The 22,289-nt window shown below is 42.4% G+C and overlaps 1 protein-coding gene across 10 annotated transcripts in view; it reads left to right on the forward strand.

The window, feature by feature from the left end:
* kalrna (kalirin RhoGEF kinase a) overlaps positions 1 to 22,289 on the forward strand; it is a 980,827-nt gene that overhangs the window by 602,602 nt on the left and 355,936 nt on the right. For all 10 annotated transcript variants that reach the window (XM_068035342.1, XM_068035333.1, XM_068035338.1 and 7 more), the window contains exons 23-26: positions 4,022 to 4,140; positions 12,703 to 12,769; positions 15,250 to 15,359; positions 19,906 to 19,975. In XM_068035342.1, the coding sequence (XP_067891443.1) occupies positions 4,022 to 4,140; positions 12,703 to 12,769; positions 15,250 to 15,359; positions 19,906 to 19,975 (366 nt within the window). The remainder of the gene's footprint in view (positions 1 to 4,021; positions 4,141 to 12,702; positions 12,770 to 15,249; positions 15,360 to 19,905; positions 19,976 to 22,289) is intronic.

The raw sequence follows: 22,289 nt of genomic DNA on the forward strand, positions 1-22,289 counted from the left end.
GGGTTTTCCAATGGGAATCCCACTTTATGCTGGAGAAGCAAGAGCAGCAGAAGGCTGCCAATGTAGCCTGATTAATTTGGCAGCACCAGAGGTGAGTCAGACCATCCTGGCACTACCCATCCAGCTGTATCTATAGATCCATGTACAATCTCCAAGAGCTTTCCTAGGAGCTCTAGTTCACCACGTTGTGCATTAGTAATGAAGCTTTGGAGGAGCTCTTTTTTGTTGCAGCCAGATCTGCAAACAAGGTCCACAAGATGGACAATTCTGATTGCAGCAGAGAAAGTGACCATAACTCTTAACTTTAATAGCAAAAGCTTATTTCAGGGAGACACACAGGACTTTTGCTGTGCACTCTTAAGGCAAGTACCTGATGCTTTCTTTGCCAGGGCATCTCAATTCATTCAATTTGACATGGCCCACAGGTAGATGATTCAGAGAGCCATCAAATGTTAGAATTGCTAGATCTTTGAACGTGACAGGACTATTGATAGCAACCGTGTGGCACTATATGCCCGAAATGCAAACTCCGATACCATGTTCCGACTAAGCTATTCTGGTGCGTGGCCATGCAGCAGCTGGGATAAGTAATACGTGTATCTGGCAGCACCAAAAATTTAAAGGGATTGCACATTAAAAAAAGGGCTGCATACAGCAGTTAAATTTTAAAGGGAACATTGTTCTCATTTGTATATGAACCACAAAAGCTTTTATTCCCTAACTGTGCATCTCATTTGCAATGACAGGCATAGTTTCTTGCATATGAATTAACAATATGTTGGGAGCTGTCACAACGCTTATCTGCTTTATCAGTCCAATGTATCACCTGTATTTTTTAACAGTCAAAGAAAGGAACAGCGTGATTAGAAACATAGAAACATAGCAAATAGGAGCAGGAGTAGGCCATTCGGCCCTTCGAGCCTGCACCGCCATTCAATATGATCATGGCTGATCATCCAAACTCAGTACCCTGTTCCTGCTTTCTCCCCGTATCCCTTAATCCCTTTAGCCCTAAGAACTATATCTAACTCTTTCTTGAATATATTTAATGATTCGGCTTCAACTGCTTTCTGTGGTAGAGAATTCCTCAGGTTCACCACTCTCTAGGTGAAGAAATCCCTCCTCATCTCAGTCCTAAATGGCTTACCTCTTATCTTTAGACTGTGACCCCTGGTTCTGGACTCCCCCACCATTGGGAACATCCTTCCTGTATCTAGTCTGTCCAGTCCTGTTAGAATTTTGTAGGTTTCTATGAGATCCCCTCTCATTCTTCTAAACTCTAGCGAATACAAGCCTAATCGACCCAATCTCTCTTCATACGTCAGTCCTGCCATCCCAGGAATCAGTCTGGTAAACCTTCGCTGCACTCCCTCCATAGCAAGAACATCCTTCCTCAGATAAGGAGACCAAAACTGCACACAATACTCCAGATGTAGTCTCACCAAGGCCTTGTATAATTTCAGCAAGACATACTTGCTCCTGTACTCGAATCCTCTCACTGTGAAGGCCAACATACCATTTACCTTCTTAACTGCCTGCTGCTGCACCTGCATGCTTACTTTCAGTGACTGGTGCACAAGGACACCCAGGTCTTGCTGCACCTCCCCTTTCCCAATCTATCGCCATTCAGATAATAATCTGCCTTTCTGTTTTTGCCACCAAAGTGGATAACATCACATTTATCCACATTATACTGTACCTACCATGCATTTGCCCACTCACTCAACCTGTCCAAATCACACTGGAGTTTCTCTGCATCCTCCTCACAGCTCCCACTCCCACCCAGCTTTGTGTCATCTGCAAACTTGGATATGTTACATTTAATTCCCTCATCCATATCATTAATATATATTGTGAATAGCTGGGGTCCTAGCACTGATCCCTGTGGTACCCCACTTGTCACTGCCTGCCACTCGGAAAAAGACCCGTATATTCCTGCTCTTTATTTCCTGTCTGCCAACCAGTTATCTATCCATGTCAATACCTTACCCCCAATCCCAACTGCTTTAATTTTGCACACTAATCTCTTATGTGGGACCTTATCGAAAGCCTTCTGGAAAGTCCAAATACACCACATCCACTGGTTCTCCCTTATCTATTCTACTAGTTACCTCCACAAAAAATTCCAGTAGATTTGTCAAGCATGATTTCCCTTTCGTAAATCCATGTTGACTTTGTCCGATCCTGTCATTGTTTTCCAAGTGCTCTGCTATTACATCTTTTATAATGGATGCTAGCATTTTCCCCACTACTAATGTCAGGCTATAATTCAGTCTATAATTCCCTGTTTCCCCTCTCTCTCCTTTTTTAAATAATGGGGTTACATTAGCTACCCTCCAATCCGTTGGAACTGTTCCAGAATCTATAGAATTTTGAAAAATGACCAGCAATGCATCTACTATTTCAAGGGCCACTTCCTTAAGTACTCTGGGATGTAGATTATCAGGCCCTGGGGATTTATCAGCCTTCAATCCCATCAATTTCCCTAACACCATTTCCCTACTAATACTGATTTCATACAGTTCCTCCTTCTCACTAGACCCTATGTTCCACAACATTCCTGGGAGGTAATTTGTGTCCTCCTTTGTGAAGACAGAACCAAAGTATGTATTTAATTGGTCTGCCATTTCTTTGTTCCCCATTATAAATTCCCCCATTTCTGACTGTAAGGGACCCACATTTGTCTTCACTGATCTTTTTCTCTTCACATATCTATAGAAGCTTTCACAGTCAGTTTTTATCTTCTCTGCAAGTTTACTCTCATACTCTATTTTCCCCTTCTTAATCAATCCCCTTGTCCTCCTTTGCTGATTTCTAAAGTGCTCCTAATCCTCAAGTTTGCTGCTTGTTCTGGCCATTTTATATTTCTCCTCCTTGGATCTAATACTATCCCTAATTTCTTATGTAAACCACGGTAGAGCCACCCTTCCTGTTTTATTTTTGCACCAGACAGGAATGAACAATTGTTGTAATTCATCCATGCGGTCTTTAAATGCTAGCCATTGCCTATCCACTGTCAACCCTTTAGATAACGTTCCCCAATCTATCATAGCCAAAACACTCTGCTGGATGATGAATTATACATCCAATTCCATTTTAAAAGTTACTATTGAGTGTGCATCCATCACTTTTTCAGTTAGTGCTTTTCAGATCATAACGATTTGCTGCGTAAAACATAGTCTCCTCATCTCACCTCTTCTTTCGCAAATTATCTTAAATCTGTGCTCTCTAGTTACCGACCCTCCTGCTAGTGGAAACTCTTTAGCCTTATTTACTCTAATTGTAATTTGGAAAACCTCTATTAAATCTCCCCTTAATCTTCTCTGCTCTAAGGAGAACAATCCCAGTTTCTCCAGTCTCTGCAAATAACTGAAGTCCCTGATCCCTGGTACCATTCTGGTAAATTTCCTCTGCACCCTGTTCAAGGCCTTGAAGGCTTTAGAAGGTTAATCATAGGCCACACCTGTGGACAATCTCTTCTTCCTTTAAAACTGGAGTGTAGCTTTATTTTCCTAATGTCTAGATCATTGTAGTGAGTCCAGGGGTCAAATTTTGAAGTCATTCGAGTTAGATACTGTAATAGGGAGATCATGCTACAGAAGGATGAGCCAGATGGACTGATTAACCTCCTTGGACTGTATATTATCTTTGTGTTTGGATTGCCTGTAGAGCTTCTTGTTGCTGATAGGTAGCAAGAAATAGATAGGTTGTAATGCCATTGTAAATTGCCCCAAGTGTAGGTAGGTGGTAGGGAATATGGGATTACTGTCGGGTTAGTATAAATGGGTGGTTCTTGGTCGGCACAGACTCGGTGGGCTGAAGGGCCTGTTTCAGTGCTGTATCTGTAAAAAAAAATACTGCAAATGCTGACAAATATAAATATAAAGGCAGCCTTCTATATTTTGATCTCCGCTACATATTGCATTCAGGTCATGCTTACACTCTTGCATTTCTGATGTCTTTCTGTTTAAGTGAAGTGTGATGTCTGATGGTGCAGCTCTCAGTTTGTGTTTATTCCTAGGACAATAAAGATCTGGAACTGGACATCATCCCAGCAAGTCTCACTGACCCCGAGGTTAAGCTTCGCGATGTCAACCATGAAGCCAATGAAGAGAAAAGAAAATCTGCAAGAAAGAAAGAGTAAGGATCAGGCTGTAGTTGAGTAATATGCCTAGAATGTACCTTAATAAGATTTCAATACATGGATTTAATTTGCACCATACATCTACCTGAGTAAAAGAATGAGCAAAGCAGAAGACAATATATTTATAGCCAGTGCAGTGCAAAATATTAAACTAATAGGTGAAAATACAATCAGAAACACCTGATACACATCTGCTGTTCATAATATTGATGCCTGGAGAGCCACATGTACCTAATTAAGATGAAAGGAATTGGGAACATGCGCTCAAGCTGTATGCACGGCTTATTAGGCCAATGGAAAAGATATAAATGAGCCAGATCAATTAAAAATTTCAAAAATGAGATTCACAGATTTTTGTTAGGCAAGAGTATTAAATGTTACGAGCCAAGGTAGATAGAGTTAAGATATAGATCAGCTGTGATCTAATCGAATGTTGGAACATGCTCGAAGGGCTAAATGGTCTACTGTTCCTATGTTCTTTCCTGGTGACAGTTCATGTGACCTTTCCAGCGAGTCCTCTCAGAAGCCTGTTCATGTAGGTCTCAGGATACAGGACAGAGGTACTCCTGACAAGGTGACACATCCAGCTGAAGATCACTCCTGGAGTTCAGGAATCCTGAAATAACAATCCCCTGAAATTTAAAATGCACAGTCAAGCACCACTGTCTTCCCTGGCCTAAGATAGCACTGTAACACAGCACCAGGATAGGTTTAAGAACAGCACAGAGGAGCACCTGGGTAGGCACAGTGATAAAAAGAAGAACCTGTTGTAAATACATCGGTGCACAGTAAAACCACTTTGTGATATGTAGCCTAGAGTTTTGAAGTATGACCATCTTTGTTTGGTTTTTGTGTTTGAGAGGATGTTAGGAGTTACTTTGCAATGGAACATACAGTTCCTTCTCTGCCTTACTGAACCATTGCATGCCTTAAGCAAATTCCTTCTGATATATGTTTAGTGGAGCTCTGTGGTGTGTAGACTATGGTGCAAGAGTACCTTCTAATTGGTTATATCCTCCTTTGATGTAGTCTTAGCCTGCTTGTTTTTCTCATTTCCTCTTCTTCCTGTCCCTGGTATGCGTCTGTCATAAGGACTATATGGGGTAACGATCTCATGAACTCCATGGTAAGGGTTTCATGATTGAAGGAAGAAAGGATTTCCCTGCCTGAAACTATGGAAAATCAGTTTTCAGAATTATTTCTCAGCAGAATTGCTGAGAAACAATTTTTCTATTCATTTTGCTCAATGTTGATATTTCAGATAAAATTTGTGGATATTCAAAACCTGTGGACTCAACCACTTTGTGGTTTCACAAGTTTTGCAGTGAACTAACCCCTCTTACCGAGAGACTTATGTTAAGGCAGATGCTATTCTGACTTGAGTAGTGGAATTTCTGGGACAGCAGAGTTTATTCTCAAGATCCTGTGACTTGCATTCATGCACCAATCTGGGAGTGTGCACATCTTCTGCCAACACTCTGTTGCATTAGAATTTAGTAGGTCATAGAGAACATATTTTAGATTGAGAGTAACTCTGGTCTATCAGACATGCCTTAAATTCTGGCCTCCGATGCCAGAATTATCCGACATATCCCCCCAAAAGTTGCAGGATTTTGTGCCCAAGGATTTAAATACTTAAGCATCAAGGAAACAGGTAATTGTTAGTTTAGCATTCACAGTATTGGTAAACTTAGTGTACGCAATAGAAGCAAGACATGTTATTATAAAGATAATAAAGTATCACTGCAGATTGATTATAAGTGCAGAATACCCAAGGGATATTTGTAAAATGCAACAGAATTGGTTGCCTTATGTTTTAATTGCAGTTTCTCTATTGCAAAGTGTGGTGTTTTAATTTGTGACTGGGTTCAAGGGCAAGAATCCATGACTAAGTAGGCAACTGTAGATAAAAATACCAACTGTTTTGAATATACAGGAAAATAGTCAAGAGCAAATACAAAAGATTGGCAATCTTCTGAAAATAAATGTTGAACTTATTAATGAAAAGTGAAACGATGCCTGGCATGTGTCTGTTCTGATTCTTGTACAACAAGAAAACAAATTAGAACTGAAAGTAAATTGACAGCTGAGTTGTGATTCAAGTACTTGTAATGCAAGCGGCACTATATGCAACATTCTTTGACAGTTTGTGATCCATTTCAATGATGCCCAGTTCAGGAGTAGTTTAAACTGCATGTTTATATATCAATAGGAATAACTCCTTTAAATGTGCAGTTTTGTGACTATGATAAAAATTCTGCACATTATAGTACTTTCAGTTGTTACTCTCTTTTGTCGCAGGATTATATTTGTCAGCCTTCCAAAACATGCTGCCAACATTTACAAAAAAATTGAGGATTTATTAATATGAGCAGGAATTGTCAATTAGAAGACATGGATGTATTTATTTTTTTAAATTTAGAGATACAGTACTGAAACAGGCCCTTCGGCCCACCGAGTCTGTGCCGACCATCAACCACCCATTTATACTAATCCTACACTGGATACTACACTACAGTGCTGTATCTCTAAATAAAATAACATTTGTGAAGACCATACATGACTTGCATATCGATAGTAATGCTGTGTCCATGTGCTCATTTGACATTGCTAACCTATTCACTAATGTACCGCTTAAGGAAGCCATAGATATTTGTGCTGTAGCACTATATCATGGCCATCTAGACCCACAACCACTGCGCAAATTCATTGAACTCAGGAACTCGGCAACCCATGCAGTTAAGTTCAGTTTTAACCACACCATGTATGCCCAAATAGATGTTGTTGTCATGGGATCCCCTCTAGGCCCAGCTCTCACAAATATCTTTGTTGGGTTCCTTGAGAAACGTGCCTTCGAGGAAATGACACCTAACCTGATATATAGATGATACCTTTGCTATATTTGAATGCGCAGCTGCATGTAATAATTTCCTTACATATCTTAATTTAAAAAAAAAATCATTCCTGGGATGTGGGCATCACTGGCTATGCCAGCATTTATTGCCCATCCCTAATTGCCGTTGAGAAGGTGGTGGTGAGCTGCGTTCTTGAACCGCTCCAGACCATGTGGGGTAGGTACACCCACAGTGCTGTTAGGAAGGGAGTTCCAGGATTTTGACCCAGCGACAGTGAAGGAATGGTGCTATAGTTCCAAGTCAGGATGGTGTGTGACTTGGACGGGAACTTGCAGGTGGTGATGTTCCCATGCATCTGCTGCTCTTGTCCTTCGAGGTGGTAGAGGTCGTGGGTTTGGAAGGTGCTGTCGAAGGAGCCTTGGTGCGTTGCTGCAGTGTATCTTGTAGATGGTACACACTGCTGCCACTGTGCGTCGGTGGTGGAGGGAGTGAATGTTTGTGCATGGTGTGCCAATCAAGCGGGCTGCTTTGTTCTGGATGGTGTCAAGCTTCTTGAATGTTGTTGGAGCTGTACCCATCCAGGCAAGTGAGACTATTCCATCACACTCCTGACTTGTGCCTTGTAGATGGTAGACAGGGTTTGGGGAGTCAGGAGGTGAGTTACTCGCCGCAGGATTCCTAGCCTCTGACCTGCTTTTGTAGCCACGGTATTTATATGGCTACTCCAGTTCAGTTTCTGGTCAATGATTCAGCGATGGTAATGCCATTGAATGTCAAGGGGAGAGGGTTAGATTCTCTCTTGTTGGAGATGGTCATTGCCTGGCACTTGTGTGGCGCAAATGTTACTTGCCACTTATCAGCCCAAGCCTGGATATTGTCCAGGTCTTGCTGCATTTCTACATGGACTGCTTCAGTATTTGAGGAGTCATGAATGGTGCTGAACATTGTGCAATCATCAGCGAACATCCCCACTTCTGACCTTATGATTGAAGGAAGGTCATTGATGAAGCAGCTGAAGATGGTTGGGCCTAGGACACTACCCTGAGGAACTCCTGCAGTGGTGTCCTGGAGCTCAGATAATTGACCTCCAACAAGCACAGCCATCTACCTTTGCGCCATGGATGACTCCAACCAGCAGAGAGTTTTCCCCCTGATTCCCATTGACTTCAGTTTTGCTAGGGCGCCTTGATGTCATACTCGGTCAAATGCTGCCTTGAAGTCAAGGGCAGTCACTCTCACCTCACCTCTTGAGTTCAGCTCTTTTGTCCATGTTTGAACCAAGGCTGTAATGAGGTCAGGAGTTGAGTGGCACTGGCAGAACCCAAACTGAGCATCACTGAGCAGCTTATTGCTCAGCAAGTGCTGCTTGATGACACCTTCCATCACTTTACTGATGATTGAGAGTAGACTGATGGGGCGGTAATTGGCTGGGTTGGACTTGTCCTGCTTTTTGTGTACAGGACATACCTGGGCAATTTTCCACATTGCCGGGTAGATGTCAGTGTTGTAGCTGTACTAGAACAGCTTGGCTAGGGGTGCGGCAAGTTCTGGAGCACAGGTCTTCAGTACTATTGCCGGAATATTCTCAGGACCCATAGCCTTTGCAGTATCCAGTGCCTTCAGTTGTTTCTTGATATCACCCGGAGTGAATCGAATTGGCTGAAGTCTGGCATCTGTAATGCTGGGGACTTCAGTAGGGGGCTGAGATGGATCATCAACTCGGCACTTTTGGCTGAAGATTGTTGCAAATGTTTCTGCCTTATCTTTCACACTGATGTGCTGGGCTCCCCCATCATTGAGGATGGGGATATTTGTGGAGCCACCTCCTCCAGTTAGTTGTTTAATTGTCTACCACCATTCACGGCTGGATGTGGTAGGACTGCAGAGCTTAGATCTGATCCGTTGGTTAGGAATCGCTTAGCTCTGTCTATTGCATGCTGCTTATGCAGTTTGGCATGCAAGTAGTCCTGGGTTGTTGCTTCACCAGGTTGACACCTCATTTTGAGGTATGCCTGGTGCTGCTCCTGGCATGCCCTCCTGCACTCTTCATTGAACCAGGGTTCGTCTCCTGGCTTGATGGTAATGGTAGAGTGGGGGATATGCCGGGCCATGAGGTTACAGATTGTGGTTGAGTACAATTTTGCTGCTGCTGATGGCCCACAGTGCCTCATGGATGCCCAGTTTTGCATTGCTAGATCTGTTCGAAATCTATCCCATTTAGCACGGTGATAGTGCCACACAACACGATGGACGGTATACTCAATGTGAAGGCGGGACTTCTTCTCCACAAGGACTGTGCGGTGGTCACTCCTACTAATATAGTCATGGACAGAAGCATCTGCGGCAGGCAGATTGGTGAGGACGAGGTCAAGTATGTTTTTCCCTCATGTTGGTTCCCCTACCACCTGCTGCAGAACCAGTCTGGCAGCTATGTCCTTTAGGACTCGACCAGCTCGGTCAGTAGTGGTGCTACCGAGCCACTCTTGGGGATGGGCATTGAAGTCCCCCACCCAGAGTACATTTTGTGCCCTTGCCACCCTCAATGCTTACTCCAAGTGGTGTTCAACATGGTGGAGTACTGACTCATCGGCTGAGGGAGGGCAGTAGGTGGTAATCAGTAGGAGGTTACCTTGCCCATGTTTGACCTGATGCTATGAGACTTCATGGGGTCCGGAGTCGATGTTGAGGACTTCCAGGGCAACTCCCTCCCTACTGTAGACCACTGTCCCGGGTCCTCTGCTGGGTCTGTCCTGCCATTGGGACAGGACATACCCAGGGATAGTGATTGCAGTGTCTGGGACATTGTCTGTAAGGTATGATTCCGTGAGTATGACTATGTCAGGCTGTTGCTTGACTAGTCTGTGGGACAACTCTCCCAACTTTGGCACAAGCCCCTAGATGTTAGTAAGGAGGACTTTGCAGGGTCGACAGGGCTGGGTTTGCCGTTGTCGTTTCCGGTGCCTAGGTCGATGCCGAGTTGTCCATCCGGTTTCATTCCTTTTTATTGGCTTTGTAGCGGTTAGGTGCAACTGAGTGGCTTGCTAGGCCATTTCAGAGGGCATGTAAGAGTTAACCACATTGCTGTGGGTCTGGCTTCACATGTGGGCCAGACCAGGTAAGGGCAGCAGATTTCCTTCCCTAAAGGACATTAGTGAACATTAATGGGCTTCATCCTGCGCTAAAATTTATCTTTAAAATGGAACATTCAAATTAACTCCCTTTCCTTGACTTAAATAAAAACAAGAAATGCTGGAATTACTCAACAGGTCTGGTTGCATCTGTGGAGAGAGAAGCAGAGTTAACGGGCTGGATTTTACCTTACCTGTCTATCGACACATTCTCGTTGGTAATCTGTTGCCCCACCCCTGCTTTATTTGCTTAAAACCTGTTACATTTCTAATATTTGCCAGTTCTGATGAAGGGTCACTTTTCAAAGATGTTGCCATACCTGCTGAGTATTTCCACCATTTCTTGTTTTTATTTCAGATTTCCAGCATCTACAGTATTTTGCTTTTATTTTCCCTTTCCTTGACATTCTAGTTGAGAACTCAGCTAAGAGGTTCTCTACCACGGTCTACCGCAAGCCTACCTTCACTAGTCAATACACATGTTGGGAATCTTACAGTTCCACACTCTATAAGATTGGCCTTATCGGCAACCTCATAAATGGGGCCCGAGCCATTTGCTAACCGTGCAAGCTTGATACTGAAATAGGGCAAATCAAAGGCATCCTGCATGACAATGACTACCCTGATCAGATCATCTCTCGATGTATGTCGCGCAGGCTTATGAACGGGCCTAAGGCCGTCATTTTAGGCACTGAAAAGTGCCCAGTCCACCTCAGATTACCCTGGAAGGGTAATGTATCACAAAGATTTGAGCAACAGGTGAAGCTAGCTGTTTCACGTTGCTACTGTGCAGTAACAACACGTGTGGTGTTCGCCACTAACAGGATGCTGCCTTCAAGCCAAAAAGACGTTCTGCCTATTAATACAAATGAATAATGTGATATATGAAATTTCAGTGCTAGTGTGATGCCATTTATATAGGCAGTACATCCCAAAAACTGGCGGATCGTATCAAACAACATGTTCGCAATGGGCAAGGTACAGACTGTACCCAACCAGCCCGTGTTTGCAAAACTCAAAACACAGTGTCCAACATTAGATGTGATTTCACAATTGGACAACATTTGCTAAATAATCCTCAGTGTGCTAAGAATTACACTGACAACCAATTTAAGATTGTCAGTCAGGCTCACAGTGTGGTGCATTTGCATGTACTGGAAGCTACATATATTAATATACAGGGCCCTGTTCTTTGCAGACAGAAAGAACATGTACACACACTGCGCCTGTTTCAGCCAAAGAAAATAAGTGACAACCATTCGCTGGTTCATTCCTCAGGGCAATGCCTTGACCAATCAGAATCAAGCTGCCTGGTTTAAATTTCAAACAAAGCTTGGCAGTTAACTGTCAGTCACTGTAAATTGATGCATTCTCCATGGCAACGCCTCTTCCACTTGCCAACCATTCAGCACTCTCATATAGTATACATTTGTTGCTTTCCTGACATTGGTATTCTTGCGAATTGTCCTGATGAGTGCAAGACGAAAAGCTTCGACATAATATCTCTGATTTCAGCAATACCAAATGACTATTTTTATAATCATAGCATTAATCAATGAGTAACCCAATTTTAAATTATAGAAATTGACTTAAAAAAATATACAGAACCATTTCCTAGTTATATAGGTGTACAATAGTCAGTGTCATGGTAAATTAAAAACAAATTGTATTCAAAAGCTTTTAAAACGTCCCTATTCATGTCCTTGTATCCAAAATAGCCTCCTCAAATATCCGCAAATGAGCATAATTAACAGAAACTTGCAATGGTTATTAATTGACCTTGGGGGCATGCCACTAATGTGGGTTGGGCCGACTTCTGGCATGATGTATGTTAAAATAGTGCAAAGGATCGCGGAAACTTGGCTTTCGTTGAAAGTGATTTTCATTTAAAATTATGCAATCATTTGTGCTGGTTACATATATTCCAGATGAATTACACCCAAGATACCAATATAACCAAGTAGAAACTCTATCCCTCTGTTCTTATGCGCCTCCAGTGATGGTTCCTGGGATAACAGTCTAATTGTGAAAAATGAAGTTTTTGACAACAAAGATCTTACCTTTCCAAGGAATTCAGTAACAGTGTGTAAATTTCTGCTTTCCAATAAGTTCAAATTTTAGGCAGAAATAGATTTATTCACAGCAAGCCAGCTGTAAATTTTCTGCTTGTTATGCAGGGAAATTGTGTCGAGACTCTTGATTGTAGCAAGAACATTTAAAGAGAGAGATAGCTGCTGCCCAATAGCGAGTAGACTAACTTAAGTGAGACAAATTTTGAGAAGATTGTAGTTGACTTGGCAGAATGGTTTACAACTGTGGCTTATGCTCGAAAGGCACGTTATACAAGCTCATGCTTGATTTCCTAGATGTCTTGTTCAATATGTATCAAAGAAGCAAAGAACAATACCTAGGTTTACACTTCGTATGGAATAATCATTTTCCCATTTCCTTTCCAGATTCACAATGTTTGAAATCTTTTAGATTAAAAAAGCTATTTAGAGATTTGTTTTAATGTTAGAAGGTGTAAAATTTCATTCATACTATGAGAAAAATATTCTGTGTATTTCTTTTCCAGGTTTATCATGGCTGAACTCCTCCAGACTGAAAAAGCATATGTGAGAGATTTACATGAGTGTCTTGAGGTATGCAATCCACTTTTCTTTCTCCTACAGACTAATCTAAGTTTGATCCTGTAGTGGTAACGTTTGCTCAAGTTGGCATGAGGTTTCTCATTAAGTTACACTTCAGTCTGCTCTGAGTTGAATGTATACAATTTGTACTTCATGATAATGTAAATTTGACAATGTAGCTCCAGTAAGGTTCCACCTTGACTGTGGGAGAGTATGATGCAAGACAGACGCTATTTGGGTTTAACGTGGTAGGAAGTAGAAGTCTATAGCAATGTCAAACTGAGTTTAAAAAATGCTCTTGGGAGGGGTTGTTAGATCCCTGAGCCACTTAAGCAACTCAACATCTTGGGGGTTACCATTAACCAGAAACTGAACTGGACCAGCACATAAATGCTGTGACTACAAGAGCAGGTCAGAGGCTGGGAATTCTGCGCCGAGTAACTCATCGCCTGTCTCCCCAATGCCTGTCCATCATCTACAAGGCACAAGTCAGGAGTGTGATGGAATATCTTGCCTGGATGGGTGCAGCTCCAACAACACTCAAGAAGCTGGACAACATCCAGAACAAAGCATCCCGCTTGTTTGGCTCCCCATCCCCACCTTCAACATTCACTTCCTTCACCATCAATGCACAGTGGCAGCAGTGTGTACCATCTACAAGATGCACTGCAGCAACTCACCAAGCCTCCTTTGACAGCACCTTCCAAACCCATGACCCCTACCACCTAGAAGGACAAGGGCAGCAGATGCATCGGAGCACCACCACCTGCAAGTTCCCCTCCCTGCCACACACCATGCTGACTTGGAACTATATTGCCGTTTCTTCATTGTCGCTGGAGAACAATCCTGGAACTCCCTTCCTAACAGCGCTGTTGGTGTACCTACACTCCAAGGACTGCAGTGATTCAAGAAGGCAGCTCACCACCACCTTCTCAAGGGCAATTAGGGATGGGCAGTAAATGCTGGCCTAGCCAGCGATAACCACATCCCACGAATGAAAAAAAATATTGTTTTAAATGTTTTGAGAAAGTGTTCCCTGTGCAGATTTCTGTCATAAAACTAGAATCTGATTTGGAGTCAGACAGTAATAACTCTGTTATCAACGATCCTGGGTGAATCCAAAACATTGGTAACTAGCTACTGTCCCTCTAAACCAATCATGTACCCATTCGTTTCTATATCGCTTAACCCATTATATTTATGAGTTATGTCAGAGGGTGCACTTTGTAATTATTAATATACAAAGGATATAAATTGAATCAAATTCCTTGAAAGCTCAGCCCATTTTAAGTGTTGCTAATTCAGCTATGAGCTACAAATAAGTCTTTTATTCAGGACAGACGTAATGCTGCAAGACTGACTGTCTAGTGATGCTCAGATCTGTACAAATGTGTAGACTACTATTGAATCTTTCCACTCAGCCTGTACAATTTACTTGCAGAATCAATCTGTGCCAAAGTATGCTTTACAAACTTAAGAAAACTCTACATTAAAGTATTCTGACACCTGGAGATGCTATTGATTATTTTCAACAGATAGTAGAATGAAGATCAAAGGTAGATTTCGGAACCTACCAGAGAACATTCGAGCCAAAAACATCCCAGCGTTTCAGCATTAAACCAGTCCTCTATGATATACAGTTATTGGTTGAAAACTAGCTGAATTTAACCATCTCTTGGGTTTCTTCATTGTTGTTAATATTTGTTTTTCAATGTATTTTCTTGAATGTATTTTTGCTAAATAATTAATGCCTTTTAGTATTTCTTTGCAAAGTGACATCTGAAAATAGAAGCAAATTTATTAACTGAGAAGGAGGAAGACTATGTGACACCAGCACCACATCCTTTCTCCACTTCATACAGTTCACTATTAAAAAGTATTGATAAATAAGTCAAAGAAACAATTTTTTGCCTCACTCTTTCATAATTTATTGTTGCCCCATCTTATTAGGTTCTCCTGCTTTCATGCCACCAAGTGTTACTTGAATAAAATGAGACACGGGCAAACTGGCCTCTGGTTTCTGTCAGTGCTGTCCTTGAATATGGTGAAGTAGGATGACCTCCTTGCTGCTTTTTCTTTCCTATCTCTGGGAAACCTTTCTTGGATGGTTCAGCTGAATTTCGAAGTGCTATTTAAGATTCTTAAGGAGAAACTGTATCCAAACTTAGAATATTACAGCATTTGGCTCCACCAATGTGCCTCCTTAATATTTTGGATTTACATGATGTAAAAGTATTCAACTCAAGCAGCTCTCTTGACAAGTTTTTAAAATATGGTAAACACTTATGCAAAAAACTGATGTATTCCAATGAAAATGTGAACGGAACATGAGTTAAAAATAATTGTAAAGTTCAGTCAAAAGGCACTGCAGCAAAGTGTCACTCATATGCAAAGAAGTGGATATGCTTATACTGAGAATGGTAATCTGAATGAAGCTCACCCCTTACCATCCACTCATTCATGGAGTTTTGTTCCCATTTATTACATTTCAGACCTATTTTTGGGAAATGACTTGTGGAGTGGAAGAGATCCCACCCGGTATCATGAACAAGGAACATATCATATTTGGAAATATTCAGGAGATCTATGAGTTTCATAACAAGTAAGTCTTGAATGGTACACAGAATCGACTGTCAGGTCACTGATGGCTCATGAGATTTTGTGGCACTTTTAAAGATGTCTTCAAGTGAAGGAACAAATGGAGACACCAAAACAAGTGAGCAGAGGATTGGAAGGAGACAGAAAATAAAAACACAGCATTTTAATAAGGCCAACCTGTAGACATTTTTGGAGAAAATGCTGCAAAGATGGGAACAGTAGTGCAGGGTTATGTTGTTGGACGAATAATCCAGAGGCCTGGACCAATATTCCAGAAAATGTGAGTTCACATACCACCATGGTAGTTTGGGACTTTGAAATCTGTTTACAATAAATCTAAAAATAAGCTGGTATCAGTAAAACAAAAGTGACATGGAGCTGTTAAGATGTTATCAAAACCCAGTTGGTTCAATAATGTCCTTTAGGGAAAAAGGCCTGCTGTCCATATCCAATCTGACCTATATGTAACTTCAGTCCCATACCAACATGGTTTACTTGTAACTGCCCTCTAAACCTGTCTAGCCACTCAGTCGCTAACGATGGACAATAAATGCTAGCTTTGCCAGTGATTTACCTATGCTGAGAATGAATTTTTTAAAAAAACAAAGGGAAGATAAACTGCTTGATGCTCTTGGGATGACTCCTTATAAGTGTCACATGCACATAATGCCCATGAAAGTCAGGGGACCTGAGGGATTACCCTAGTATCAGATAGCAGGCCATAGTGCTGTTGGAAAGGCATTCTGCCCAAGCAGTGAGAGATGGAAAGATTGGTAGGACAGTGAAGGCTGCGATTTAGTGGGTGCACACCTAAACAATTGCCATGGCATTCTGTGAAACAAAACACAGCCAGAAGTTTCCACACCCTTTTTCGTCTTAATCCCAAGGGGGGGTTCTACTCACTCATTCTTAGCTTATACCTCCTTTCCTGCAGAACTATCATAGCAATGGGGGCAGAGGAAAATGATAATGATTGGGAGCAACAAGGAATAATCTTCTCACTCATTAGCTGTATTGATGATGATCGAGATGATATGGAAGAAGATAATGTGGACAAGTCCATGGACAAGATCCTGCCCATGTTTTTCTGCTCTAAGCCTCTAATGTCACCCCTTATGTCCCTTGCTTTTTCACATGCATGCACCTCCACAGAAGCAAAGACTGCTTTCTTGGTGACAGTAGGGGACAGGTTAGTCAACATCTCTTGTACAGTCTTTCAGACACTGCTGGAATGTGAGCTGCTATCTCTCGGGACTTTCAGGGTGTGATAACTTCCATAAGAGCAGTTAAATCGCTCATCATTGGACACTGCCATTAGAATGGAGATGGCCGCAGTAGATCTATATCTACCTAATTTCTTCAGTGAAGTGAAGGAGTTTGTTTGGAAAAAGCATCCAGTGACAGCTATTTTTGTGACTGCTCTGATCAATGTCAAAATGTGAGTTGATTTGTACTATAGTTTACAGTATGTGTTCATGTCAGTATTAAAGTTCCTGAGAATTCTTATCATACTTTAAAAAAAAGAACAAACTGTTCCTTCTGTATAAGCTGAACTCAACATTTATTCCAGTGTTGGCGATTTTAAACATTCCAATCTCATTGACTTGCCCCAACACTTAGCAAATTTACCTGGTGAGAAGTTGAGCTATACAGGCCAGGAATGTATGTGGCCTGATGCCCAAACTGTGCTAAGTCAGCTGAGCTTAGCTGGAGTGATGGAACAGATGCTACAATTAGCCTCAGCACCCTGGGTTAGTGAACGAAAATTGACCTGGATTTGTTTTCTTATCAACCCCGATAGAAGTGTATCTGTGTGAAATTAGCATCAATCTTGGCTGTGATCCCCCTGTGGATAAGTTGTCTGCCAACACTCGCAGCTTAGACACACGTGTGAGTACATTAGTAAATCACTGCAACAATTAACCCACTGAACTCTTGTTGTTGTTTGATCCCATGGCCTATTATTACACAAATGACACAAGGTGATTGTATTCTTCAAACTGTCATGTGCTGCTTGGAGATTTGGTTAGTCAAGTAGTAGTAGTGTAAGTGAGTGCATTAACAATTGGATTGTGCCCTAATTGTGGTGGGATTGTGGTGCAGCACATGTTGCCACACTAAATGAGGCTGGTGGCAGATCCATGGTAAATAGGTCTGCCAATTTCATTAATGTAGTACTGGCAAGTAACAGGCACCATTTGCCAGGCCAGAGGCAGCTCAAAGGTCATGGCGGGTGGGGGGAGGGAGGAGCCAGGGGATGGCGTGCAACAAGACCGCCCAGCTCAGAAGCCAGCCAAAGGCCTCAGGAGGGTCGGAGGAAGAGGGATTTTAATGTGGAGCTGAACGGAGCACTCCTGCTCCTCCTGGCTTCACAATAAGCTAAGTTAAAAAAATTAAAACTTTGCTTTCAGGTGGCAGCCTCCAGTGGTCTCTTTAAGGATCACTGGTTTGGTCACTAACACCTGAAGATACTGTCTATGGTATGCACAGTGTTATTCACAATCCAATTTTGCAGAGAGGCCTGAAACACACAATAGGGGCTGGATTTTGTCCCCAGCCCAGTGTCGGGTTCTGTGGCAGGGGTGGCCGGAGAATTGCAGTGGCAGCGGCCCGCCACGGAACCCAGCGTTGGGGTTACTGGGCCTGATCGTCCCGGTGGCGGGGAAGCTCTGTGGCGACCCCTCTGCCACTCTGACAGGTCCCAAGTTTGCATATTTAAGTTACATCTTTGCACTAATTACAATGTAATCCGCTGCGATCTTACCTTCAGTTCCAGATCTTCAGCGTGACGTGCGGCACTCACGCGCCTTCACTTTCAAGGTCCAGGGAAAGCTGGCACCACCAAGGTGGGGAAGGGGTCAACTCTGCACTATGTACTGGATGGAGGGGCAAAGGGGTCAACTCTGCATTCTGTTGTACTGTTTGCAGGGCTGGCAGCCTTTAAAAAATGGCGGCAGCACCTGCTCCTGCAACAGGTACAGAGTCTGCCCCTGCCACGTGATTGTGGGGAGCAGCCACCATGCATATGCAAAGTGCCCACCAGATACAAGAGCGCGGCAGCGGGGTACCCGTGCATGGCGTCCGCCATTTTCTGCACCCACCGCTGCTCCCAGCAGCAGAAGAACAAGATCCAGCCCTAGCTCCCGAATTGCATATGGAGTGGGCTTAACTCCAGTTTCAGGCATGCACCCTGCATAACTATGGAGGAATCCTAAACAGTATTGTGCAGCGCAGTTCTGTTGTGGGATGAGAGTGCGCACTCCACATTGGACACTTCAAAACAGGCACAGTATGATCTAATTTTTAGACCAGTGTGTTTCAACTTTCAAACAAAGATTTATTTTTGAATAACATACCTGGCTCAATCTCAGGGCGTACTTGTAATTTATAATGTGATTTATGGCTAAAGATTGTGTCCTAGCCTTGGAACACCCTCCCCAGTGTTACGACCGAGGCAGGAGGAGTTCACTGTTTATTCTAGTTCCACTTCTCCACAGGTCACAACATATATTTAAATTTTTCCCACTTACTGATATGGTCAATCATAGACTCTATTTTTATCCTAGAATAAAATACACCAACCAGGTTTCTTTAATAAACATCAACATTATCAGTTTATTATAAAACAAGTCTTAACCAGTAATGAAGCAAAACATAAACACACAGATTGAAATATCTAAGTTCTCTTTTTACCATAGCCCCTCACACACACACATAGATAGACCAGTTAACCGAAAAAATAGAGATTTACACTTTAGAGCTCTATTACAAAAAAAATTGGCCAAAATGCTTCCTAATTTTTGAAGAAAAAAAAGAGAAGATATGAAAAGATGTCTGAAGTCCTTTTCTGGTTTGGCATCCCAAATATGTATAAACAGCTGTCACTGGGATCTTCCAAGAACAGTTTTTGTCAGGTGACATTGAAGATCATTTTGGGCAGGCTTTCCAGGAAAAGTGCAGTAACAGGGATTTCAGGCAGTTTCTTACACTTGCTTCTCAGCTTCTCAAGAGATGGAAAACTGGCAGACTTTTTCAAAGAGCTGGAACAGACTGAGGTGGGGTTTTCTCCCTTGGCAAGTTTTCTCTAGCTGTCTTTTGTAACAATTCAAAGTGAAACCAAAAACATTTCAGAAGTCAAGCCTCCTGACCTCTATAAATCTTGACCTGTCACTTCTGTGTAAACATCTTCTCCAAGTCAAAAAAACAAGCTCCCTGCTGGGTATTTATCTGAAAACAGGTGCCTTCCAGTAACTGTTTACAATCCGGACCTCTCAGCAATCCTTGTAAACAAAAACATCCATGAACTCCTTTTCAGTTTTAAAACACAAATCCTCATTATTTAACAAAAAAAGGAAGCGCTCATAACACCAATTCCAGTGAACTATTTTCTAGAAAAAAGTTAGTTTGTTGAAGTTTGTAGATTTCTTATATGGATGATTCTGAACAGACACAGAAATAAGTACACAAAAGGTGTAAACATACAAGAGTACAGAAATAGAGGGGCAGTTCAGTGTGATTACAATATAATTCAAGCTGTGCATTTTTTTCAGTATCTTCCTGAAAGAACTGGAGAAATATGAGCAGCTGCCGGAAGACGTAGGCCACTGCTTTGTCACATGGGTGAGTAAATATTTTCATTATTATAAAAAAAAGTTTAATGATTTTAGACTTTTACTTGGGTGAGGTCATGGAACAATAATCTTGATTTAGGTTCGACTGATGATGAAGGTCCAGACAATATTCCAGCTCACATCAGTCAACAACAACTTGTATTTATATAGCACCTTTAATGTACTAAAATGGCCCAAGGCACTTCACAGGATTGTAATAAAACAAAATTTGACACAAAGCTACAACTGGCAATATTAACCCAGATGGCTGAAAGCTTGGTCAAGGAGGTAGGTTTAAGGGGTGCTTTAAAGGACAGAAGAGAATTGGAGAGGCAGGGAAATTTATAAGGCTGCATTTTACTATCCCACTGTCGCTCCTGGCGGCGGGTGCGCAAAATGGTAGTGGTATTGTGAGCGACGTCAGTGGCCGCGCCGCCACCATTGACAGTGTCACCTGATGCTGGAGCAAGTGCTGGTGCCATATTTAAAAGGTTGCCAGCCCTGCATATACCATCCCTATTCTCCTTGGACCTTTGGTTTCCTTCAAAAAGCAAAGTAAACCTGTCTGGGCAAAGAAGTGTGTAAATTTTGGTTCTTTAGATGCCTGAGGTAACTCTATAGTGCATGCATTAATGTTGGTCTGACAACTTTTCAAAAGGTGTGAGCCATCATTACCAAACCAACACCAATTAAACCAGTCTGTAATGCCCCCCCCACTGACAAACACAACCTATACATTCTCAGACATCCCCCCACCTTCAAACACAATCCCCTTGCAGAGTTCCCCTGCTTGAAACACAATTGCAGTGTTCCACCACCCGCTCTTCAAGGACAATGCAATTGCAATGTTCCCCCACTATCCTGACAAACAATCCCCTTGCACAGCCAGCATAGCGGCAATGTCTGCTGCAAACCCCACTTCTCCTACATAACTCCATTGAAGTGACCTTCTCTCGCTCGAGGCACCGAGGGCTGTTGCCTCGGTAGCCACCAGCCTTTGAAAGACACGAAACTGAAGGCACATGAGTGCTGTACGTCAAACACAAAATTGAGAATGCGTCGTTGAATCGCAGTGAATGACATTCAAATGTATTTAAAACAGTAAGTAAAACATTTAAATGATGATGCTGTCACATCGGAGCAGCAGTGCCGCCATGGTACTTCGCTGCCTTCAACAAAATCGGAAACTAGCATAACGGCGCCAGGTTCTGTGGTGGACAGCTCCACAGGGATTCTCTGGCCCGCCCACAAAAAATCCCGCCTTCAACAGGAATGTAAAATCCAGCCCATAGAATCAGAGAATAGTTACAACACAGAAGGAGGCCTTTCAGCCTGTCATCTCTGTGCTGGCTCTCTGTAAGTGCTACTCAGCTAGTCCCCTCCCCTGCCTTCTGCCCATAGCTCTGCAATTTTTTTCTCTTCAGATAATTAACCAATTCCCTTTTGAAAGCCAAAATTGAATCTACGTCCAGCACAATCTCAGGCAGTGCATTCCAGATCCTAACCACTCGCTGTGTAAAAAAGTTTTTCCTCATGTCACCACTGTTTCTTTTGCCAACCACCTTAAATTGGTGTCTTCTGGCTCTTGACGCTTTCACCAATGGGAACATTTTCTCCCTATGTCCTTTGTCCAGATTTTGAACACCTCTCCTTTCAACCTTCTCTTCTATAATGAGAACAGCCCCAGCTTTGCCAAACAATCTGCAAAACTGAAGTCTCTCATCCCTGGAACCATTCATGTAAATCTTTTCTTCACCCTCTCCTGTGCCTTTACATCATTCCTAAAGTTGTGGTGCCCAGAATTGGACACAATATTCTAGTTGAGGCTGAACCAGTTTTATAAAGGTTCATCTTTACTTCCTTGCTTTTGTACTCTATGCCCCTAAGTATAAAGCCAAGGATCCCATGTGCTTTATTACCTGCTTTCCCAACCTGCCCTGACACCTCCAATAATTTGTGCACATATACCCCCAGGTTCTTCTGCTCCTGCACCCCCTTTAGAATTGTATGCTTTATTTCTCTTGTCTCTCCTCATTCTCCCTACCAAAATGTATCACTTCACACTTCTGTGCATTAAGTTTCATCTGCCATGTGTCCGCCCATTCCACGAGCCTGTCTATGTTCTCTTGAAGTCTATCACTATCCTCCTCACAGTTTACAAGACTTCCAAGTTTTGTGCCATTTGAAAATTTTGAAATTGTGCCCTGTATGCCCAGGTTTAGGTCATTAATATAGATTACGAAAAGGAGTGGCCCTAGTACCAACCGCTGGGAAACCCCACTGTTCACCTTCCTCCAATCGAAAAACAAACATTCACCACTACT

The sequence above is a fragment of the Heterodontus francisci genome, chromosome 7 (genome assembly GCF_036365525.1).
Source record: "Heterodontus francisci isolate sHetFra1 chromosome 7, sHetFra1.hap1, whole genome shotgun sequence".
NCBI lineage: Eukaryota > Metazoa > Chordata > Chondrichthyes > Heterodontiformes > Heterodontidae > Heterodontus > Heterodontus francisci.